At 37.6% G+C, this 26,351-nt stretch overlaps 1 protein-coding gene across 3 annotated transcripts in view; it reads right to left on the bottom strand.

Annotated features, from left to right (window-relative positions):
• cdh5 (cadherin 5) overlaps positions 1–26,351 on the bottom strand; it is a 68,320-nt gene that overhangs the window by 18,992 nt on the left and 22,977 nt on the right. For 2 of the 3 annotated variants that reach the window (XM_042220915.1, XM_042220914.1), the window contains exons 2-8: positions 16,172–16,978; positions 5,018–5,251; positions 4,496–4,775; positions 3,672–3,791; positions 3,323–3,490; positions 2,976–3,157; positions 230–334 (exon numbers count right to left, since the gene is read on the bottom strand). In XM_042220915.1, the coding sequence (XP_042076849.1) occupies positions 230–334; positions 2,976–3,157; positions 3,323–3,490; positions 3,672–3,791; positions 4,496–4,775; positions 5,018–5,251 (1,089 nt within the window). In that variant the 5' untranslated portion in view covers positions 16,172–16,978. Of the gene's footprint in view, positions 1–229; positions 335–2,975; positions 3,158–3,322; positions 3,491–3,671; positions 3,792–4,495; positions 4,776–5,017; positions 5,252–16,171; positions 17,165–26,351 lie in introns of those variants that run through there. The other variant, XM_005922460.3, reaches the window with a different exon arrangement.

Raw genomic sequence — 26,351 nt, forward strand, 5'->3', positions numbered from 1 at the left:
CGTGTCCTGCTAATCCGAATCTGTGAAAAGTATTTCTTGACAGTGAAGCATTAAATACATTCCTCAGCATTGATTCTCTTTTTTTAGAGAATGAAAATCAAGTCGGCAACTGGCTTTGAAGATGGCTAAAGTGATCAATAAAATAAAGTAAATAATCAATTTGAACTGCAAATCACAAACATTCACTTGCTGACTCATGAAAGTTACAGTTGCCCTGTTTGATATTTACCTGTGCACTGGTGATTGCAGCGTTTGTGTTGTCAGCGGGAGTTTGGACATTTTCTTTCATCCGGACAGTGAAAGAATAGCTGTTTGTCTTCTCAAAGTCCAGAGCCTAGGGAGCAAAGATAGTGTGAGTGAGTAAGCAACATGTCAGTGCTAATTAGATTAGAATTGATAGCTGTGACTCTAAGCTTCAGTGCAGAGTCAATACTATCTTTATTACATAAATATACAAAACAGTGTTCGTAGTGGAAGGTTGCGCTCTTTCAAACATTAAATATTTGAGATTTTTGTTGTCGTTAATTTCCATTTTTTTAAGGCATCTGAAATTCGATTATGCTGTTTGCTTAAAGTTCTCACTAACACAGAACTCAACTGTATGCTGTGTGAATCTGATGCATTTGGGTTCTGTTACAATTTCTTTCAGTCTTCCACAAAATTAATAGTAGTCCTTCAACAATATGTTACTCTTTAAGCCTGTCAACTTTAAATCTTTTGACCTCATTTTCCTTGTAGGTCTTTGCTTGTAACTGGGGACACACTGCATTAGCACCTTAGTGGGTTTTTTTTCTTCATAAATGTGTCTTGTACACCTGCATCCACCAAGGACAACTCACGATTTCAGGTGCAAAAAGGCTGTAAATGTCACAAATCAGTCTATGCAACCTGTGTAGCTCACTTTCCTCAATTTTTAAAAGGTTCTATATTTTTGGGTGGGGGGCAACAACAACTTTTAGTTGCAAAGTTTTATGGAAACATTTTTACATTGGCAAATATAAGAAATCTTACTGTCATATTCACATTGGCACTATAATTTATTAGAAATACACAGATATTCTTATTTATTCTGGTAGACTCTTTTATCAGTGAATGGGACACTAAAGGTAGAGAGGAATATTCTGCTAACTGGATTATTCATGGTTACAAGGATAGTCAGTCCCAAGGTATCAAAGGCATTTGTAAACAGCTTAACAAGAATAAGACCTTAACCACAGTGTGGCCAACAGCTGGCTTATTCTGTATGTGTAAACACAGCCGTTGAGAAAGATGAGAAGGGCTCGAGAGCTGAGGGGAAGATTGAGGTATGATTTGATTCCAGGCCAGCAAGGGTGCAAGCTATTACAGAGCTCATTTCATTAGAATACATTTCCAGCTCTCTGATGTCCTAAATACTTTATCTGAAGAGCACAACCCAGTGAAGTCAACCTGCTAGAAATCCTGCAAGCATAAATATCTTTAGAAACCAGAAGGAGGCCAGGTTTCAAGTCAGTCTTAAACACGTCACATCTTATACATCCTGCAGGAAAAAAAAATCTGAAATTTGACATTGCACCTTATAATGCTATATGTAATTAGTGGCCATGCGGTGGCAGAGTATGCAGGAAGGCTTCAGAAACCACTTTGAAAATGTCAGTACATTAGTATTTTGAATTTGTGGAAATCCTGTCACCATGCTGTGGCTATGATCCTCGTTGGTAATGGTAGACTGAAAATCTATTTTTGTGCTAAAGCTATTTGGGCATGAGGTCCCATCAATTTGGATGCTGTAAAAAGTGTGAGGATACAACATTTCCCCAAAACACTCTGATTTACTTGTGTAGATATATAAATAAAAATAAAAGCGAGTTGCCCTTTATGTATTTTAGGATATGCATCCATTTCCTGGTGCTGCATGGAAAGACTAAGCCAGTTTACATAGCACATTAAAACTAAATTATTGATTTGATTACATAATATTTATGCGCAATATGTGTTCATGAGGAAAATGAACACACTAATAGGATTTTTAAAAATCTATGTATTGCAAAACAGATGGTCATCAGACTGATAAATCTGCTTTTACAAAAGTAATAATATTTCACTAATTTCACCGTTTTTTGTTTGTTTGAAATACAGAAAGAAAACCCACATAAAAATAATGTCTGATGCACATTTATAATATAAATTACTACAATCCCTTGATTGGTAGCAATAGGTCAAGTAGCTAATTGAGTTTATAAGCCTGGTACTGATTAAAATTGATCATGTATAAGAAAATTTTTAAAGGCAATCACTCAGGAATGGTGCCACTCCTCGTGGTAGCATGAATGATGAAATTTCACCTTTATCATATTTTGACCAACAACCAAACAACTTTGGCAGAATAACATGTTTGAATCAAGTTAAATAAATAAAAGAATAAAATGAAAGTCAAGGTTTGTTTCAAAATAATTCAAATTAATCCAATGAAATCATTATGTCTTTTAAAACCATAAAATAAAGATGAGGTTGAGCAGGTCAGAGCTGTTTGCGTGCACAGGGAAAAAAAATGCTGGGAACCATGCCTCTATTTTATCCCCAAACTGGAGACAGCAATTGCAAGAGAGAAATCACTCTCTAAATGAATTATACAAAAATATGGGACAGCCATGGCAGTTCAGGAATGTTAAATTGAAATACAACAGAGAATTATACGTCAAATATGGTTGCCCCACATTCCTCTTATAAGCCAAACAGGAAATGAACCAGCAGAACTGTTGCACAGGTTCAGCTGGGTAGTGATAAACATAGCTATATGCATTAATTGTAGTAAAAATGCTGATAAACGTACTTGTAATTCCATCAGTTAGACATATCCATAATATATACTATATAATACTAGCATGGATTTTATTAACATAAGATTATACACGATTGATGGGAAAAAAAAACAACTTATTTTGTTATGGTTATGTTATGGCTCTCTTTCTACCATTTACACATAAGTCTCCTACCTCTTTGAGCACGAGGTTTCCATCCTTGTTATGGTTGGGTTCAATATTGAATATGTTGCTATTAAGATTTTGAATGGTAAATATGGGCTCCTTGTTCTGAATCTCATCTTTATCCACCAATTCCAGAATCCCAATCGTCTCATCCACCTTGTGGTTTTCTGGAACATTCAGATCATATTTTGCTGTGGATGGAAAACACACACTAATTAAGACTGAATATTTCTGTTGATTCTGTACAATTTGATAATGTAATGCTTCTAATGGTTCTAAAACCTGACTGATGATAATCTCTTCTTTTTAAGCATCTCTTTATCATTACTGTAAATGCTCATAAAACTGTTCCTTACTTCTGGTAAAAGAAGCAATGTTGTCATTGATGTCAGTTATCTTAATAGTGACCGAGGTGGTGGCTGTGCTGCCAGAGGCCAATCCTCTCATGTCCTGAGCTTTAACCACCACCACATACTCCTCCCTGGTTTCCCGGTCCAAAGTGTTTATCTTGCAGCTGATCACACCTGCAGAGGGACAGAGAAAGAGCGAGACATTTGGAGAGGGTGTTATCTTTCAGGTCAACTCTGACTCATATTACAGTAAAAATAGCTTGAAACCCTCAAGTGATCCTAAATTAATTTGCCAGGATGAAAAAAGGCCGCTAAAGCATGGCAAACATGGTGGGTACCACTGGAGTCAGCCTACCTGTGATGCTGTCGATTTCAAAGGCTGAAATGTCTCCATGGGTCAAAGAGTACCTGAGTTCTGCATTAGCAGTGGTGGGGTCATCTGCATCAGTAGCTTTCACCTCAACCACTATTTTTCCTAGAAGAAGGAAATAATATACATGTATGATAGAAATCCTCATAGTAAATAGCTGATCATGTTTAAGTGTATGTGTTTTGCAGTTGTCAAATGGTTAATGCTTCATGACTAAGTGCCAACACTGTAATTAAAGTCACCGACTTGTGTTTTTCACAGCGAGATGTACTAATGATTGTGACAGGTGTGAGCATAATGTTTCGTTTTTCTTAGGGTTTTCACACTTCAGTCTATTTTGAATCTGTCTCATTACCCCTGTTTAGCAGATGCCACATGCATACTTAAAAAAATAATGTTTAGCAACTCTGAAAATTGTGTTTCTGTACCTTTTCTTTCTGAGTTTGGGTTCCTTCCTTAACATTAACCACTACTTGAGAGTGTGATGCCTCATTATACTTCAACTGGAAGTCTACATTGTAGAGTATAACCGAAAACCCCTATTAACTCTACACCACAATCTTCCTTGCCATTCAGCCATTGTAGGCTGCATTAACCTCATGTGTGGTTACAATTCTCAGGAGGTGCACGTGGAAGGCTACAATCTAGGGTTAAGAGGGGTTTCCAGTTACATCGTAGGTTTCCACTGCACAGTTAAGGCACGAGGCAGTACAGATAAACGTAAATGCATGAACATCTTTTTTAACCTGAAATAAGCTGCTGGCAATTCCTTCTACAAAAAAAAAAAAAAAATCCTTGATAATACTTACCTATTCTAGACCTCTCCTCAATGGATCCATTGTATGATTGAGTGAAAACAGGAGTGTTATCATTGATATCTGTCACCTGGACAACAAATTCTCCAGGGTTTTCTATTCGGTTGCCATATGCATCTGACATCATAGCAGTCAAATGGTAAGCATTCTTCTTTTCTCTGTCCAGAGATTTGGTGACAAACAGGTCTCCTTTATTATCCACGATGAAGATGTCGTTTGCTCCCTCACCTTCTATTTTAAAAACCCCACCTGGGTTACTCTTGTCTGACTTGAGCTGAGAAAGAAAGAAAATAGACCTTTTAATAAATTACTGCAAATAAACTATTGTGAAAAAAAAAAAATTCAGATATGCATGAAAGAGATTCTCAGCAACAGATAATGCCCCAGATTCACTTTGGATGTTATAGCTTCAACCTGAGGGGGCGTGGCAAAATACCAAAATGCTTTCTCATAGACAGCCATGGCAAGGAGAATGCTGTTTTTGACTCTGAGGTGAAAATACTAATATTAATATACCCGTCCTATCTTGAGCGGAGTCACAACAGGTTTCTCCTCTTCTACATAGAGAGAGTTCCAGATCCAGCCTCTTTTTCGCCTGAACAGCACAGGATGGGATTCCTTTTTGACAATGTCAGCTGGGCCGAGATTCTCTCTTTCTACCCCAGGAAGTCCAGAGTCTTGAGCAGTGATGACGGTCAAGGCCATAGTGGCCATAAGTCCTGTGGTCCACTGCTGGAGCCAAGCCATCATCTGGACAGAAGAGGATAGGATCAAGAAGAGAGAGGAATGAGAGGAAGAGGGGGTAAAAGAATAAAGATGAAAGAAGGAAGAGGCAAGACAGGAGTAAAGGATGCAGAAAGGAACATTGGGGTAGTAGAAAAGAGAGAGGAGAGAGGGACCAGAAAGGAACAGAGAGAGGATCACATTAAAACCACTTATCAGCTACGGACAGACCCCTTCACTGTGCACGGGTGAGACTTAGAGTGAAGGCCAAGGACTCTCTGTCCTCCCCTTACAGTCAGCTACTGAGCTCGAGGTCTAGCTATCATTTAGGACCAGGGCTCTTAAAGCTTTTCATCCTGGGACTCCAATGAAACATTTAGCCCCTCATCATGGGACCTGGAATGAAAGCACATCACCACTGTGGTCATATGGGGATCTATTAAACATAGGCTTGTGACCTATTTTAGGTCTTGACCCACTGGTGTAGTGCGAGAGAGCGGCACAGACAGAGAAAGAGAGACTGACAGAGATGCTACAACCACTTATGATGTCTGTCTTAATCAGCCATTAGAAAGGCCACTTTCCATAAAGAGACTTTTTGACATTTGGATTTCTGGATTTTCTTTCTGGATTTTCTTTGTTCTTTTTCAATATAAGGTAGCTCGGGTTTTGTATTCAAAGTTGAATAATTCTGGCAACTCATCCAACAGCTGTAGAGACATAATACTCAAAGCCAAAAAGTTAGCCAACATCATAATTATTCATCAAAAATGTTTGTACGAAGCAACTATAATTAATATTAGAGATGGCACGATACCACTTTTTTATGTCCGATACCAATACCGATATCATAAATCTGGATATCTGCCGATACCGATATGAATCCGATATAGTGTAGTTTTTAATCAATAAAACAGTTTTTTTTTTTAAATATCTTGCTGCATTTCATATAAGTTCATGCTCAAGTTTAAAAAAACAAACAAACACTAAAGCTATTCTGTTATACTTGTATGCAAAAAATACACTGCACCCAAAATATTTCATAGTTCAGCAATACTGATCAATCTAATAAACTTGAATCCTCCATCCTCCCTATTCTGGTATTTTAAAGAGTACTTAGCGGAAATATTAAGCAACCTAACTAATAGGGTTGCAAGCTCCCAGCAAAAAAAAAAAAAAATAGGGAACTACCCCCCACCCTCTGCCTCCTGATGCTTAATCGCCGTAATCAACTTTAATTTAATGCACGTGTAAAAAAAAAAAAATGCACAGAAATCAATTATTTTTCCACAATAATTAAATAGATTCAACATCTTTCTTCAACAGAATTGCAGACAGCACAGATGGTACCTTCCCAAAGGAAAAAGTACTATAGCTTACTAGGGTATATATTAGCTAAGTATATATTAGCTAAGTCAGCTAAGTAGAAAAGGATCCTGGTGTAGAAAGTAATATTAAATACATTCTAACAATAGCCTATCAAGCTTAAACATGCTGCTGTTGTTTAGCCGCTGGTTTCCTCTTTCTGGTGCAAAGTAGGCCAAAAACAAACAAGAGAGACCGAAGTCGCGACAGAAAAGCCGATCAGCTGATCATTGATCAGTTTCATGATTGAAGTAGCAGCAGGAGAGGGAGGGGGAGAGAGAGGCACTCGCTCCATATATGGGTTGTTAAGCTTCACGTGGGAACACTTTACAAACATTCAGAGATGAACTTACACACTTGCTTTACTTCCCTCTGGGATAACTTTCTCGGAGATGAAATGCTGCTTCAAATGCTCAACCAGACCGCTGACAGGTCTCACATACCACAGCCGCTCTATCACATGACATACTGCTCCTATGTGCTAAGGTTATGAACCATGAGTTACGCCATGTCGCATGTTTTGTGAGGTGCTTTCTTGATATTTAATAGATCGGATTACATTTTTTTTTATTTTTCTCCGATATTCGATCCAGTGATTTAGGTCAGTATCGGACTGAAAATAATATCGGATCGGTCCATCTCTAATTAATATATATGAGATTTTGCATTGCAATTCATTCTGATGCATGAAAGTTAATCATGCTGCTAGTGTAGTTAAAAATATAAAAACAATGGGATTAAAGACATTCATAATACACTGCACGGAAAAGACTGACGCAACCTTCAGATCTAAAGAGTTAAACTAATGCAGAAAAGCCTTAAACCTGCATTATTTCTCATTCCCAGCAGGGGCAAGTGCTCTGGTTGTGAAAAGACAATTCTATAGAAGTCAACAAGAAAACACTCTCACTTGATTTTTGACTTCAGTAGGCATTATCCTGATGTCTTTACTGTATGGTCCCAATTGTTTTGCATCTTCTTTATTCCAGAATGACATTAATATTTAAATGATGGTTCCTTTCAAAGTTAGATAAGCGAAAAAGCAGGATATGAAGTAGGGACTGGCTACCTTGTAACTGACAAGTCACTACACTATGAGAGTGCAAACCCTCACTCATCGCTTCTGATTTCAGTCGAGCGATATTACCAGTATTAACTGATATTGACCATTTTACATACCTCAGCTTTTTTCCAACACTTGTAAAACTTACTGTTTTCTTACATTTCCCACCACTTCACTCATAGATTGCATCATAAACCATTGATGTGGTGTGTACTGTAACACATGCAAGCGATTCGCATTTACCTTGACCCAAACTATCTAATCATGAACAACAGCAATCATTGGATTCATTTATATCAAATTCAAAATTGCTTCCATTTATCGTAAAAACTTGGGCCCAACTGGCACCTCGTTTGATTTATGGCTTTTGACTGATTACAAGTTGGAAGGCGTTTCAGTGCGTTGCATCACTTCTTCCTGCCTGCAAGGCATTTAACACCATTTAACCAAAATGAAAGTGTATGTGGTACACAAACACCAGCAGTGCAGCAAATCTTCACTTTTGTTGCCAGTCTTTCTTATACTGTTTCACCCTCTCTGTCTGTGTTTGTCTTCCCCATCGTTCTTGTCTCCCCCCACTGGGCCCTATCTAATAAAGCAGAAATGCCAGGGAAATAATCTTCAAAACACTTTAGTCTATATGCACTCTGTACTTCAGTAGATATTTCAGCACAGCCCCTCGCCATCCCAGCAGAGATTAGTGCATCTTATTGTCTTCCAGCCATTAGCAGCAGGGAGGAAGAAAGCAAGATTATGGTGAAGGGATTATACTGGCACAAAGTCTCCTCACTCTAATGGTCTAATCTCATATTCTGCTGACCTCCCATGACCTCTTCACACTGCTCCCCACAAATCAGCTCAGACAAAGACTTAGTAGTGTTTTTTGGCCTTTAGTTGACGTCCCTTTGTTTGGGTTTTATTTTTTTCTCTTGTGCTTTCTTTCTTTAGTTTCCTTTCAGGACTAAATTAATTAAACAGAAGTGCATTGTGTTCTATTGCAGTCTAACAGAGACTTGAGTGAACATCTGAGCACCATGTTCATAAAAGTGCATTTGTGCAGCGCTAATAAATATTTGTTTTTCCTGGCTGTGGATCCCCATACGTCTGTCCCCATGGGCAGGTAATAAACACAGTGTGATCAAAACGAAATTAAAAGTTAATACCACTGAGAAATAATGTTGCCTCCAAATACTTTAATTTCACTTGCTATTAACCTTCTTTTGCTTTATGATTTTTGTTACCTTTAAGTAGCTTCAGCATCTGTTTTCCATAACACTGTTATTCTATCTTCTAAGTAAACATTTTTTTTTATTACTTTTACTATTACTTTAAAGCAGTAATCCAGGTATTTGGTGATTTGATAAAATTACTATTTGTGTCGCTACATTTAAATTTGCCTGTGAGGGCAGTTTTAAATCTATCAGGCAACCTACATTTACCTTATTGGAAATGTCCCTCAATCATCAATCACATAGGCTGATGATAAGCACCTATAAACACCTAAAGTTAGAAACACTGGGTAAATGGGTAAATGTGACATCAGAGGATACAAGGGAGAGTATGAGATAGAGGCAAATGATCTGCTGGTGTGACCCTTGTCAGGATCAGCCCCCAAAAAAGAGGAAGACTTTGATCTTCGGGTTCAGGCAGCTGTGGCAAGTAGCTTGTCTGTTAGGCATCACCTTTTGTAATTTGAATTACTAAAGTGTTCATTTTTTGTTTGCGGACAAGTCAGCATCTTCCGTGCAAATTATGGGAAACCATGGCAACGACAAGCATGGCAAAGCTGCCAAGGAGGTCTCTGTGAAGTACCTTAAACCCCTTTGAGACCAATTTTATTGCTAGCGACAGCCAAAAGCTTCTACCTTCCACTTGCCAAATGGTCACAGAAAACAGTCCTTTGGTCTCTAGACCTGCGTGAATGGAGCTTTAGCAACTGATTTAAAAGCAAATGCCAGCAATCTCCAGTATCCACTTTCAGTCAGTCAGGTCTAGACACTGGTTGCTTCAGGTTTCTAGACCTGTGGTAACTGAAAATGAATTTTGCACTAATTAGCAAGTATGTGTGTGTTTGTCTGTGGAATGCAGCCCTACAGTCTATTACTGTAGCTTGCCAATCAAGCTTGTTAGCTGATAACAGCAACCCATTCCAAGTAGGATCACTTCTGGCTCCAACATGACAAATATGCCAGCCTTGAGGTTTTGAAACATCGGTTTGGGCCACAAACCAATAAATGATGCACGGCTGCTACAGCTGTCTCTTATGTAGAGTTGACAAGAAAAAAATGTAAATGATGATCATGAGGAGAAGAGTCTGAAACTATCAAATATTGCCCCTTTTTTATTTTCATGCAATACATTACATCTCAAAGTTTATCTTAATTATATTTCAGGGGTGAGTGTGATGTCACAATGACGATCTGTAAATGGATGACAAGGTGATTTATTTCCCATTCATTCCGCTCCTCATTCATTTCAGGGATTTGAGGAAGGAAGGGTCCATTAAAGGAGAATTAGCTAACTTTCTCCTTTATAACTTGTTTAAAAAGTTAAAACATGAAATTTCACATGATGAATCATATGAAGAGCTGAGTTGTGGGAATTCAGATGTTTTTAATAGTGTTTTTCTTTCCTTTCTTCTATTTTGACCTCAGCACGTTTAGCTAATATGTCTTTCTGCTTTCAAATTTTGTCCATTTCTGATCCATTTAATTTTTTTTCCTCTGAAAAACTGGAAAAAAAAAATGCATTTGGTCCCTTCAAACATTTACATCTTCAGTAAATCATATATTAACAGTACATTTCTAATCACTGTATCACCTTTGTTTAGTTTGTCAGCTTCTATGCTTCTTCTTGACATAATCTGAACAAAGAAAGCAATCACACTTTCTGTTGCCTTTAAAACAAAGAACTGTACTCACAAAACTTGCCTTACCTACAATTTGAAGAAGAATGTTAGCCAAAACTAAAATAAATACAATTACATTAAAACAAAATAAAATAACTCAAAACAAAATTATTTGAGAATTAATCAAACTCATTAAACCTCCCTAAATTTCACAAACACCATAAATGAAGCAATTTAACATATAAAACATATGCAGGAAAACCTCTTAGGTGACCAAACCTGTGATTTGTCCGATAACTGCTTAAGAGGACTGCGACTCATTCAGTGTATTTTGAAAGACAAAATGAGCTACTTAACTATTAGAATATTTACTTAAACAATTGTTGACTTCATTTATGTTATTCCTAAGCAATAGAGTTGAAATAAGCACAAAAAAAAAAATTAAAGAATTGCTTCACCTTAGTCTCAGCAGCAGCAGGGGACTTTTTAAACTGACAACTCAAATAATGGAATTGTGAAGGGTAAATCCCCACCTTAGTTCATAATTTAGTGAGTACTTAAAAGTAAAAGACCGAATCAGAGATTTGCGTTATTTTGATTCCTGTGATTCACACCTATTTGTTCATTTTGTGAGTTGTATGTTTAGCCAATATAAACTAATATACCACAAATATAAAGGAGTTTAATAATTAATTACTAATAACCATTAATCATTATTACCTTTATAACATTTCCACCTTAGAATGTTGACCAGCAGTTAGAATGTTGCCCTTTATTTTATTTATTTATTTATTTATTTATTTATTTATTTATTTATTTATTTATTTATTTATTTATTTATCTATCTATCTATTTATTTAAGTGTCTCCACAGTGTAATAATTTACACATTTGCCTAACAACCGAATGATCCCCAATTCAGTCATGGAAGGAAACACAAGTCCCCTGGATTGTGTCAGGAAAGGCATTCGGTATAAAAATCTCCCAGATCAAATATGTGGAGCTTCACACTGTGGCAACTAAAAGTAGCTTCAGATGAATAACAATAATTGTTTGACAAAGCTGAACTTTAGCTGTGATTGCATACTGAAAAAAGAAAGATAAAAGTCAAATATCTCACCATCACAACTAACTTTTACACAGAAATGTCACACGTACATTCACAGTTATTTCTGACAGAGAAAAAAAATCTGTTGGGGGCGTTTTCCCCAAAGGGGCTTTTTTTTTGAAACAGCAATTCCTCCTCTTTATCAGCAAACAGGAAGTGTAAACACAATGCCTTCTGGGAAATGCTGTCGGGTCTACTAATGTGGGGTCATCATTAGTAAGTGGACACACCCTTCCTGGGATTCATTCCTGCTGCTGACTGTACATTTGTCTCAGTTTCAGACTCAGTGTCTCACTGTGTTTGACTAACATTTTGTATTTTGTTTCATTCCTTTTTTAGTTTCCTCTTTCTGCCCGTTGACACCTCGCTGTCTCTCTTCCCTCCACGTCTTCTTTCTTTTCTTTTCTCTGACAGTGCTTTCAATACATTTTTCCTCTTAAAAGTCTCCACTTGTGGCTTGTTGTATCTCTCAAGGTGAAAGATGCATGTTGTTTTCATACAGTCTATTTCTGTCCCCGTCTATCATTCCTTCTCCCTTTTCCTTTTCTCACCTTTTTTCTCCCCCTTTCCTTTTCTCCACCCCCATACTCTCTCTGTCTCACCTTAAAAGCAGATCTAGCACCTTATAAGAACCCGGATAAATAAACACACCAGTGCACCCAGTTTACCCAAGTTCACCCCTTTTTTATAGTTTAACTCAAGTTTTTTTTAATTCTTTGAATTAAAAATGTAAAAACAGATATGCAGATTGATGTATGAAAAGTTACAGGAGTTTTCAGTTTAAGTGTATGTTTGTTTGTTTTTTTAAATACATGACAGTATATATATAAGCTTATATAATAATCACTTTGTAAACTGCAAGTGTCAGGCACACAAATCTCACTTGAGGATTATACAAAGTTATTTATGGCATCATTTATCAAAGGCATCTTTCGGAGCTATGAAGAATAAATAACATTCAGGAATATCTGTAATTACATCTGTACATTGTCCGCAGGCAAGTGAGTGTGTGTGAGTGTGACACAGGAGCAGAAACAGACAGACTCAGAGATACAGTTGTCATTCTCCGGGATGTTTTGTGACTGGCAGACAGGTCTGACCTAGTTCTTCAGTCTACCAAAGGCTAAAGCACAGAAGCGAGTCAACAAGACTTCATAATCCTAGCGGTCGCTGAAGGGTATTTGAAGTTCACGTTGAAGTCCTGTTGTCGCGTCTGTGTTTTTGAAGATGGAAATATAATTTGATTTAATCCTTTCTCACTATGGTGGGACAAGATATCTGTCTTTCCTTCAGTCTGTCATTCAGCATATCTTGACACTTGGTGGATTTGAGTCAATGACTTTTTCTCACAAAGAAATTCAGGCAGATTTGGATTTGCAAGAAGTTAATTACACTGACCAAGTTTACTTCTACTTTTTCCTATCTTTGTTTTTGACTTATCCTAAACCAAAAGTTTTAATTAAAGGTGCCACAGTGATAGGATGTCTCCGCGACTCAAAACACCACCTCTAATGGGCAGGAAATCTGAAGACAAATCTTAACCTAATAACTCATAACTAAATAACTAAAACATTTAAAATGAGTAAAATAAAAAGTGTCCATTCAAGTTTAACTAGTTCCAACGCTCTAAAATCACATCACTTTTTTTAGTTGTTAAAACCAGTCTGGTCTTGAGAAGTGGCATCTGTTCCTCCAGTATTAAATTGACAAAGTAAGATCCTTGATGATGATGATTCCTTTCAGATTATTTTTGCCATAATATAATAATAATATGTCTATAGATGAAATTGTAACTAATTTATGATTTCAATATGCATAACTTGAGCATATAAAATCAATATTCAGTAACATCTGTCCAATGCTTGTGTTGAAGCAAAAGATCTCAACAACAAATCACCACATAGACATCATATCTTTGCTGTGGATAATCATCATCTGTACCTTTAATTAAAATAAAACTAAATGTTTGTGTGCAAAAGCGGGGTCATGTAAGTGGCATTTACATGATAATCTATTAAAGTTATCAGCTGGTTTATTTAACATGGAGGTTGTCGTAAAATGAAGCAGGTTTAGTATGAGATTTGCTTGGACTCCAGATCACGACCAAGTTGTTGATTCTTTTGAACAAATTCTCATAGCTAAGAGCTGGCGAAAAGCAAACCAGAGCTGGAACCATTTTAATGAATTCTATCTCACTTTACTGCTATTATTGATCACATTTAAATTCATGTCTTTACCTGTTCTGTCTTCCCCAAGTTTGGATATTTTAATCATATTTTGTACAAATTATACATGCAAACGGACACTAGTTTCTTTTTAATGAACACATCACCATCAGTCTTTAGGTTGTGTTACACAAATATCAGTGTTTGGCACTATTTAGCTTTTTTAGCCGTTTTTGTCACCTTAAAATCAGGAGGTTGTTTATTTGTGGGCACTAGGAATGCAGAGTGATTTCACAGTCTCAGATCTGTGATCTTCGCCTATTGAATAGTGTAGTGTGTGTTGTAGAGATTAAAACAGGTTTAATCACAGAGCAGCTTCTAACAATCTGTCTGCCAGAAAGTCACACCAGGAGTCATTCACACACACACACACACACACACACACACACACACACACACACACACACACACACACACACACACACACACACAGCGTCCTCGCTGACACAGTCACTGGGTCACATCAGACAAATCCCATTTCCATACAGTGAATTGGTTATGACTGATGTTGGCCAGCTTATAAGCGATGGTGATAACAAACAGTCATTTGAAAGTAATTTAAAGCCTCAAGTCTTATCCTCATTGGTTTGGACTCAGCTGTCAGCCCCTCTGCTGAAGGCAAATTTTGCAACTACAGCACTACATAGCAGATAAACAAAATAAATGAGTCTAAATACTGGACTTATGAGTTTCCTTTCATATTAAACATAATTTAAATGACCAAAAATACTATGAGCAATATTTATAATCTAATTATTTCTCAAAAATTGAGCTTCATCTCCAGTAAATACTCCATAACTCTAAGTGGTGCTGACTGAATGTAAAAACAATAAATACATGAATGCTGATTTGCCAGATCAGATCAGTTTGCTGCACTGGAAAGCTTTTAATTCCCCACAGTGGGCATAGTAGTGTGGGAGCTGGAGACCAGTTGGATTATTCCTCACTTTTATTCTTAATTTTATTGATGGCATTTTCCTATTAATCAGTTTCTCAAGAAAAAAAGAAACAAAAACATTTTAAAAAAATCTGAAGTAACAAATGACATTGTGGAGATAGAGATACACAATGGAATAAGGTATACTGTGTAAAACAAAGAATACAGGTCAGTCCCTTTAAGTAAAACCTTAACTGGGTCTTTCAGTAGTAATCAGTAACTTCAGCTGAGCTAACATCGCCACAGCTGGACAGCTTGTCAACCACACTGACATATCTGAATGAATGAACGGCTCTAATCATGAATCTTGTGTGTTTGTGTGTGTGTGTGTGTGGGAGGGTGAAGTCTCCCAGATGGCACCCAAAGGATTTCTCTCTCCAGGAATTAGACCACTGGGTTTAGTTGCATCAACGGCTTTCAATGTAGCAAACAAATCAAATCACTTCTATCACTTTGAGCCATAGATCCAGAGTACTACAAAACAACTGTTCCCATATATACAGGGCATATATGCAGGTACACAGAAACACTTTGTCTGTGTAGTGATAGCCACAGGCAACTACAGCACACTCTGAATAACCTAATAGAAATTAAAATTTTACTGTAAGGTGTTATTTTCTCTATCCTTTCATGCACAGTTTGGCTTGAAAGGTTGATAAGAGGGAGCCTAAACTCACTATAACACAAGGAAGTCTTCGGCTCACAAATTGACACCACTCAACTGACAAGAGCTACGCTACTTTTTAATATTAGATGTGCGTCATACTTTGTTTCATCAATATTTAATCGCAAATGAACTTGACATCAGCTTGACAGTTAAGTTTTTTTTTCATTGTTTAACTCCTCAAAATTGAATAACTGAAGACCACCCGGTGAACTGAGATTGGTTCTAAATTTTTCCTGCTGTGTCTCCGGATCATCCTGTATTGTTTTAATGGTTATAACCTCTTGTCTCCAGGAATGACAGTCCAGCCTCTGGGGGGGAGAACAGCACTCAATTACAGCATTCAAATCTACACAGAGCTGTCCGAGATCATTGGCACAGCATATGTGAACAGTGACGGGGGCTGACAGCATGTCCTTAAAAGGGGTTATAACCATCATTTTCAGTTATTTCTGTACCTTCTTGGAGGCAGTTTTACAAGTATTCATGAGCATTTCACCCTGGAGTGAATGGGAAAGTAGCCTGTAGCGTTTTAAAGGGATCTGGGCTACATTTTTCTGGGTACGCTGCAGTGCACTGCTTTTCAATCAGAAAGAACTGCTTCACACTTTCCATTTGCTGAACATGAAAGCGCACACTCTTCACCAACTCACATTCTCATTATTCAGGTACAGACACACACGTATATAACACACATGCACAGTATTTTTCTTTCCAAGACATAAAAAGAGAACTTACCAGTCAAACTGAAGTCGAAGCCAGGCAGAACTGCTGTTCAGATCTTTGTCGAGGTATAAAATGAAGCCCAAATCCTTCAACGTGTTCACTTGCTCAGACTTGAGTTATGCTTTATTAATTTCGCAGGTAGAAATCAGTGGTTGGTGGGTGGTCATGAGCTCAACAGAGGCAAAAACCACCTACTGATACGACTACTTCTTTTCCTCTCTCGTACTCCTTTTTTTCCCCCTGATGTAGAATGAGAGCAGCAGGTGTACAAGCAGGGATTTCTCTCTTTGTTAGATTTTTACTAGGCTTCTGTACAAATCCCTTCCTGGACTGCCAGAGAGATAAGAAAGTCTGTGATGATGAAAAATGGGTTGATGCCTCTTAAGTTGTATCCCAGAGATTGATTTCCAAAGAAAAACTGAGAATCAAATATAAAAAAAACCCACTCATCAGATAATTATCAGTTTTTACTCAAGTGGGTATTATTGTTTCTTAGTTAGTAAGATTTTTATCAAAAAAGTAAAAGCTCCAGCTACTCCAACAGTGGAGTTTTTACCCCAAAATGTCTTTGTCACCCTCTTTCTCTTCTCAGGTTGTCGAGGTTTTTCCGCAGGTGTGAATCCAACAGGTTTCGAGTCTCTCTTGTTCTCTTTTCCTCTCTCCCCTCTGATGTGGTTTTCTCATCCAAGACCCAAAAATGGTGAACCACAGCTGTCTGACCGCAGTCCTCTCTCACACAGGTCACTGCCCACTTCCTCTTCCTGTTATTCTGGTCAGTGTTGTCCGCTGGTGCTCCCAGCTACTGCTCCTTTTCCTGTCCTGGAGGGGAAAACAGAAAGAGATGGAGATATGGGGAGGTATTGGTGGATTGGTGAAAAGACAGAAAAAAAAGGGAGAGAGCAAGAGAAGCAGAGAGGGAGTGCATATGTCAAAACAGCTCAAAAACACTAGGAGAGGCAGAGAAAGCAGCCGGCTCATGTTCATGAAGCAGATGGAGTGAGTGTGTGAGATAGGAGAAGGGAGGGAGGCTGATGGAGAGTAAGGTGAGAGAGGCGTTACTTCTCGGTCCTTCTCAGAGAGCGGGAGAGCGACGGGGAGTGGGGGAGAGATTTATTATTCATGTGTGTGAGATAAGGATTAAGTTAAACAGGTTATTGGGGATAATCCTTAGAGATTTCCCCACATGAGGCTAGTAAATATTTCAGAGGGCTGACTTTGTGTGTGTGTGTATGTGTGTGTGAGTGTATCTGACAGAGAGATGTCGTCTAAGCTGGAAAATGAGATGAGAGGGACGCCTTGCCACATGCACGCACGCTCACACACTCCTTATCTTACTCCCCCCGTCTCTTCGGGGGTGAGTTGTTCATCAGTAATTTGGCGAATTGGACAGGAAAGCCGGCTGTGTGTTTTTAAATTGAAACCTCTCCTGTGGCAATAGCAGTCCAGCCTTTCTTTTTCACTCCCATCTCACCCTCCCTCCCTCCCTCCCTCTCTCTGTCATCTTTTTCTCATTCTCCCCGTTTGCTCTGTCTCTTGTTTCTTTTATATTTTATTTTGCAGTTTCAGCTCAGTTCTACATAAAATATTGTCATTTCATCTGGGAGCAGCTTTTCCAGACATCATACATCAACATTTACTTTAAATCTACTTTATGTAGTACTTGTGTATGTACAGTCTCTCTCTTGCTCTCAGTTCTCTGATCTGATTAGTGAGGGCAATACTGTTATTTTTTTCTCTCTAGACACAGTCCAAACTTTAAGACAAAAGGACTGTTTGTCATTGCTTTTCAAATAAGAAACAGACGGCCTTCACAAAAACAATGCAAGCTCCTTCTAATCAGGAACTTCTTTAATTAATGAAGGATTTTCTGTGAAGCCTGTGCTGTGTATGTTCTATACAAGAGGATTACAGACTTTATAAAACAGACAAATGTCATGTATGAGGCCGCACCTCACAAAGCAGCCCCACCCACAGTCCTAATTTAAGTTTTTTTCACTATGCAAACACAATGAAAAATCTGCTAGTTTCTCTGTATTGCTAAAACTGACTTCAGCCCTGCATGAAGCACAGCAACAGTGCAAAAAGCTCGAGGAGAAAAGAAGTGCAGAGGTGTGAGATGGCTAAAATCTGACCAATCAAAATAATAGAAGCACAAATTTCTGGCCATTTAATTTGCAGTGTGAATACCTTGTGTCTGCAGTTTTTTCCACTCCATTATCGAAATGGAGGATGAAGGGGTCTTGCACTATTATAAAAACGTCATGCTGCCTTTGCATTCGAGAGTCTTGTCTGCTCTGTTCAGTATTCTTGTTCCACCCTGGTGAACCACCCTTCCTAAGTGTTTTCTTGTTTCTGACCAAGTAACATCTACCTTCAGGGAAAATCTTTCACCCGCTTCACTCCTTCTCTGTCGGAAAATGACTGTGCGTGTGCGTGTGTGTGTGTGTAGGTGTGTGTGTGTGTGTGTGTGTGGGAGAGAGAGAGATAGAAAGACTGTCATTTTAAACAGATAAGAAATAAGAAACTAGTGACTTGAATGGCAGCTGCACATCAGGGGGAACAAAGAAAGCTTGAACGATGGTGTTTGAAAATGTGTCGTTTTTTATTTGTTAGTCCATCGTTAGATTTAATGAAAATTAAGATTGCATCCTTTACATTGTGTGCAACATTTAATGACATTTGCATGCTCACATCATAACCACTGTTAAATCTAAAAAGACACTCTTTAAATCACCCATTAATTGGGCTCAGTTTTACAGAGCAGAGGCAGTGATGTATGTGAATAAAGGCAACAAGCGCAGAAATAAGAGGAAGATTTTTTCCTCATGTTGGCTGTCTGTTTTCTTTCAGTAAACAAGGCGACATGTACAAGACTGATGGTTGTCTCAAGAACAAACAAACAAAATGTCACAAATATGATGGAAACTCTCTTGTTTACACATCTCTTTCCCTCTACCCCTCAGTGTATCTCTGTCATTCTGTCTTTTCAAAAATCCTCATGCTCTTGGCCTACTTTCCTAAATAACACTTTGGCACTAAAAATTGCATCCTCGTTCCACTCATGACATGTAAGGAAACGGGCAATATTCCCCCACTAGTGGTTTGACTGGAAGAAGACCATTGGGGGCTGAACATCAAGGAGCACTGAGAGGGAAGAAAGAGAAGGATGAGCAAGAGAGGAATATGTCTAACATGACAGATGTCTTTTAAATAGTGTCTATGTGCCTAGAGGGTCCACTTTCATCATTAACACATATAATGTTTTTCCTATAAATATAGATCCCTGTTGAAAACACTACCTCAAAGGTGGGTTCACACGACACAGGACTTTTCCTACTTATCTGTTCCAGTATGTTCCCACTGCTCATAACGATTAAAAGCAACAACGTTTGTGAAAAAGAAACACGTCCCCTATTAGGTTCACAAATATCATTCTTTTAGGGGTTCAGTTGCAGCTGACCTTTAAGCAAATTCAGCTTTTAAAAGTAAAAGTAAGTTGTTATAATTTCAGAGTAAATTATTGGCTTTTTAGTTTGTCCAGCTGACTCCCACAGGCTTCAACAAGGCATTTATTTTAAATGAAGATCCACCAGATTTATTTTGACTTAGTTTTCAATAATAAATTAAAAGTTTGAAAGCCACGCTCGTACTGTAAGGAACCATATGTTTTTTCCCTTTAAATAATTTTTGTTTTTCAAAACTGCCAACAGGGACTTGGAAATTTTGACATGTTTGTTAATTTATAAGCAGAAGACTTATTTTTCTTTAGGAGAAAAACTGCTCACAACTGGGCTTGATTTACATCCGTGTAATTTTGGCACAAGGAATTCTGCTGCTTCATGACTCTGCGGCTACACCAACCATGTAACATATGCAGACCATTTATGAGACACATGCTACATCATTATGTTACTACCACAATAAGTGAAAGTGGTTACGCCGACATATGCACTGCTAAGATCTGCTCAGATAAACCAGTCTCTTGATTTTATTTTTATCTTTTACCTACACTAGCATTTGGTATTTAGCATTTTGCCAGTATCAGCGGTCACACCTCTCCTTAAATACTCTGCTGTCTCACTCGTTTTTTATTGTAAGCAAAGCATGCAACTCTGCTGTCATTATTATAGTGAAGGAGTCAGTCAGGAATAGCACTACATTTAGCACTTTAAGAAAACAGATATTTCCATCAATACTACTGCAAATCCAGCATTAGTTCTTATCTGCTGGTTTGTTGGTTTGGTTCTGCTTGGTTTGGTCCAACCTCAACATACAGAAGCCTTGAGTTTGGGTCTCTGTTGGTTGTTCTGTTTGATCTTAATCTTGATTAATTTCTAGCTTTATTATTAATACTTTTGGAGTCTAGTTAGTGTGTCTCTGTTAGTTCTTTGTGTTTTCGTTGAGATTGTGGTGGGTTTTCTGTAGCATCCTGTTTTAGTTTTACTTGCTGACTGTCTTCCCTTTATTGCTTTCAGCAGCTCTTTATTAGTTTCATTTGCATTTAATTTACACTCCTATGTTAAACCCCCCCCCATTAGTGTGTGTCTATAAATACTTCTATAATTCCTTTGTTCAGTTGTTCAGTATTGCATCATCCATTTAGCTGGGTATCTGCAGCAGTTTGTTCCTGAGCTTGTGATCCTAGTGATTTTTGGATTTCTTAATTCCCTGGACTTTGCCTTTTCTGTTTTCTTGGATTAGAAGATTTTGGACTATGCATTTCTTTGACTTATTAGCAATAAATGTTTATTTTTGTACATCTTCCTCCTGCGCCCTGCTCTTGGGTACTCAAAAAAAAAAAAACTACACTCGACATAGAAATCTATTGTCATGACAAGCTATGTCGAGCGGGCAAGAATGATGAAATCTATTTAAACACTGAAAAGAGACATAAAAATTAAGTCATTTTGTTAATGAGCAGTTTAGAAGATAAATGTCTGTATTTGTTAAGCTTTCTGTGCCTCAAATCTTTGGCTCATTCTCTAAAAGAGTGCATCTTCTTTTAAATTATAGTTCCCATTTATATTTTCTTTGTTGTTGTTTTGGACAGTTTTCATCTACTCTTGAAACAAGCATCATATTTTATCCTCCTCAACCCTTCATTATACGAAAAAACCATACTACAATGAATCACAACAAATTCCATTCCCTGCATTGTTATCTATAAGCACCAGGCAGCACATAGTTAGAAAAGCAACAGACTAGAGCATTGTAATCTGCCCATCTGCCCATCCAGTATATCAGAATATTACCTAATTATCACATAAAACTAAAATGATCACCTTACGCATTTATGCCTCCAACAGTCAGTTTAACTTCATGTCAGTCTGGAAGACTGTCTAGAAGAGTTTAACATCAAATCAGTATAAAATCAAATTTAAGTATAGTGTGAGAACAGTAACGGCATTGAATTCGATTTTTTCCAGAGAAGTGGACCTTTTATCATATGGACATAAACTATCATCACATCATTATCATTAGACATTTGCATGAAATTTCTTGAGGAAGGAAAAACGTGTTTGTGAGGTCACTTGACATTTGATTACTAATGTCTATTGAGGTTTTCCATATATATGACCACTTACCACATGAAGTCAACATTTAATCATGGTGAGAATATAAGATCAAGTGAATAAAGCACCAGTCACAGAAACCTAGAGACCAGTCGGTGACCCCTTGGCAACCATCTGTCGCTAGGGAAAAATGTGTATTCTGTAACTAGTCTGCAAAAACGTCCTTTTTCTGCTTTGGTCACAAGCAAATTGTTGCATACAAATTTTAAGTGGAACCAACTGGCTTGTCTATAAACACCAGTGAAACTGTTTATAGACAAGTGTGAAATATGAGAAAAATAATACACAAACTGGACCATAATGGTGAGCATTTGACTTTCAATTAAATATGCTTGTGAAACATGTGGGCTGAGGCAAAACTCTTACTTTAAAGGCTAACCTCTATTTCTGCTTTGAGTTGAAATTTGTCCTAGTTTTACTATACTGCCCAGGAAGTAGTTAGAAGTATTTGCAGACAAACGTGAAAAAACAAACAAACATAGGCCACCATGCTAGCAACCAAGCGATCAATACGAGGTTTTCATTGTAGCACCTTCATTGCAACCAGTTTCACCCAGTGACAGCCAGCAAGCTCCAGGAACCACTGCTAAGTAGTTGGGCGATAGACGTTTCCTTACTGGTTGTAAGTATGTCCGATATCGTTGGGAACCAATCTCTGACACCACATGAGAAACCCCAACCGACTTCAATTTTAAAAAAAAAATCTTCTCTTGATGCATTACTGAGATTCCCTACCCCAGAGATACCTCATTTGCAAGAACAGGATGACCTTGATTGTTGACCTATTACCGTCTAATCACTTCATCATTGAATGAAAGTGTAAATTTCCATCAAACTTGAAGAAATCCCTTCAAGGTGTTCAACAGATATTGGTTTCAAGAGAATAAGGCAGGTAGAGTGAATTTTTATTATGCCTCTAGCCAAAGTTTTACTCTACTTCAAAATATGATATACACCTTTACGCTTTGCAGTTACTGTTAAAATGTATTTTTTACATAATGTTTTATTTTAAGATGAATTCATTGGGGAAAACTGCAGTTTCCTTATCTTTCCTCATCAAATTTTCACATTTTTATCTGATAAAGAGAATGATTACAACTCTTGTGACTGGAATGAGTCTTTCTTGCTGTCATTTGGCCAGTACTTGCATCATCAGATGTAGGATTTCAGGTTGTGAACAGAGCCTGCCAAGAAGATACAGAATATTGACAAGTGAAGTGGAGTATAAAGGCATGTCATAGGATGACAAAAGCATGGAGCTACAGTTGAAGAACTGTGAAGTAGTTACTTAAGTGATGAGAAGTCCTTCCTATCTCTTTAGTAAATAATTTGAATCCCATCCATATTGCTAACAAATACTTTGAAAATATATTTTCAGTGGAACAAGTTCTGAAAAGAACAATAAAAATCTTCATTGCACCAGTCAAAATGAAGCTAGAAAAAGATTTCTTACTGAAAAAAATAAAGATAAAAGTAATTCTATTCAAGTCAGGACACCAAGGTTAGATTTGTAACTTTAAGGAACCGAATGCATAAATTGATTTGGAAATGTTTAACCTTGAAATCATCAGCCTTCAACTACTTTATTTTGTTGCAGATTACACTTTGTACATGCTAGAGTCTGTTAAATCCTCCGTGCTATACACCCACCTCACACCATGCCGAATAACAATGTTTCAATGCTTACTGCACAAGCTGATCACTAAATACATTTCAGCATGTAAATTCAGTCATGATTCATTAGTCATGCTGCAACACATTTGTTAATCGCCTAACCACCACAAAAAGGCTGTTAGAAAAGCATTATGTAAATGGCTGTCAGTAAATTTCAGCATAGTGACGGAAATGGTTTAATGGTTGTACAGACCTCCTCGGTGTGTTGTTGCATCAGATTCATTTCATGTGAAAAAGCTGCATATCTTTACTTTTAGATCATTCTTAGCAGCTGTTGTACATTTAGGTCAAACATACTGGGATGCGATTAGATGACCCTTCGTCCTGGCAAGCTTGTATTAGAGACTCATAGCCTCCATGTTTCTAGTCACCCAAATTATGCACATCAGCCCTGATTTCCACTAAATGTTTTATTTTGGCTCTCGTTCCTAGAGCAAGTTGGGCAGAATTATCAAATGCCATGTCTGATGTTTCTTTCAAATCTCTACTTTTCCCCCCAAATCTTAGGTCCAAATATTTTATATAATAGAAACTGTAACTAATGCAGCGGAAACCCCCCCCCCACACACACACACACACACACACATATTTACAGTAATATAAAGTTAGATCATCTACTACAAAGTAAACGGCTGTTTCCCATTTACAGTCAGTGTTGGCTTCATTTAGCCATCTTGATCCTTGTCTATTTTCAACCAACTATTTATGAACACAACGCTCAACATAGATCATACACACACACACACACACGCACATAAAAAAATCTTCTAAGCCACATTTAAAGACAACTTTTTTCACAAACCATCTTAGCTCTTACCAGACCTGCACTCTGTCACTAATTCTGTACATAATTATTATAAACAGGATTTCTAGGAGCAGCCAATGGGTGGAGAGTATTGGGTTAGATGGTTTCAGGAGCTTATTTCTGCTTTTTTTTTTGCAGATAAATCACATCTTTTGGCTGGTTTGGGAGCACCTTGGTCTCACCAGAGGCTGGGGAGAAGGTCTGTGCATCTCCACTTAGACTGCTGCCCACAACACAGATCCCGGTGATATCATAAAACTGGTAACATTTTTAACAATTATTTTTGCTAGAAAAATAAATTTTCGAAAGCAGATTAAAAAGCTCATCTATATTGTTCTACCTGTCTGTAAGAGGAAGTACAAACCTAACCATCCACAGGGAGAACATATAAAATCCACACACATGCAAAATAAAGTGTATCGTCTGTAAAACAAAGATATAATGGAGCTTCCAGTAAAAAAGCTCTTGTATGCCGATCCACCATATATCTTAAATATGTTATGCTACAAGTGAAAAAAAAAGATTTGTGGCCATAACATCATTTACTAGCTATCAAAACCCAAATTAGAGCCAAACAGACGAGTTATCCTTTTCTGCTTGGCTGCTTCAGGCAGACTGTGGGCATCTTGCTTCATCACCACAGACAGTTTTAAAACAGGTCAGACTGAGTTGCAGATGTATGATTTAGTGTTTGTGTCTGTATCTGAAAAGCTGAGGTATCTAACTCTCCCTCATGCTGTCAGTCAGCTGTGACTCTAAAGCTTGACACCTGTTCTTGATTTCTCATCACATTAACCTATAAAATTTAAGAACAGCAGTTAAAACAAGGATTGAAACCAGCCTGTTCTGCAAAGTGTACTAGTATCTAGTTTCCTGTTAAAAGATGCAGTATAATATTTGTTCCACTTTGCAGGAAAAACAGAGGAATTTTCTTTAAAATTTAAAGAAAAAAGTCCAGCCTTTAACCTGGAGACTGACTTGATTTGTATCTTTCACGTTATTTTTGAATTTACAGTAAAATCTAGAGAGCTTTTGTAATCTGAAAATGTTGTGAAAATGAAACCAGGGCAAACAAGGCCTCCCTCTCCTATGACCTCAGTTTAAAAAAAAAGTCATTTCAGTTTTAACCAGCTTGAATTGTTACGACACACCAATCAAGAGAGATATATGTTAGGACATTAACCCCTCCTGTGTGCATGCGTGTGAAAATCTTTTGTGTTACTATACATGCGTCTAACATCATTTGTGTGTGTGTCTGTGTGTCTTTGTGTTGTGTAAATAGACAAGATCCCTGAGGACAAATGATGAGGAGATGATATCTTGTGAAGTGTGCCCTTTAAAAATAGCAGGGTCGCTGTCAACATTACTTGGCTCTGGATGAGCTCTTTGTTTCTGTGTCCATTTGTCCGTGTTTGTGTGTGTATTCCAAGATACCACAATGATCTTTGTGTGCGCTAATGCATGTTTATTCCTGCACTGTATCATTCTGTGTTTTCTGCATGTGTTCCGATGAGAAAAAGGATCTGTTTTCAGGCATGACTGATCACTGCATGCCCTTTGTGCATGTGTGTAATAATAAATATATGTGTGTGTGTTTGCAAAGAGGAATGAGGTGTATTCATCCAGAGCTCCTGTGTCTGATGTACATAGTAATGTGAAATACTGCCCCGGGGTGACTCAGGAAGAGAAAGAATAGGATGGGGGGTAATAAAAAAGGTAGATGAGGAGCCAAAAGAGCAATATAAAACAAACATGCTAAGTATTTATATTTGTATGTTAGCTACATGTAATTTAATGATCCTCCATCCCTATTTTAATCCCCACAGTTTTTGACATAGCTTCTGTTATTATCGCCCCATTGCATTTAAATGTGAACAGAAAGAAAGTGTAACCTCTATAGGCTAAATCGTACATAATCCCAAAAGCTCAAATGTAAAGCATCCACAACTCACATCATAGGTGTAGATTTAACATTTCTGTGGGGGTTGGGGGTGTGCATAAAAGACAAGATTTATGAATCAACTGTGAAGAAAAGGAAGGGTCTTTTTACTCACAAAACATAAATGATGAGCTCACATAACCAATCTTTTGTGGTAAACAACTGTGACACACACAGAGGGAGTTTTGTGATCTTAGTCAG

The sequence above is a fragment of the Haplochromis burtoni genome, unplaced genomic scaffold (genome assembly GCF_018398535.1).
Source record: "Haplochromis burtoni strain Fernald_Lab_line unplaced genomic scaffold, NCSU_Asbu1 Contig_57, whole genome shotgun sequence".
In the NCBI taxonomy this organism is placed as follows: domain Eukaryota; kingdom Metazoa; phylum Chordata; class Actinopteri; order Cichliformes; family Cichlidae; genus Haplochromis; species Haplochromis burtoni.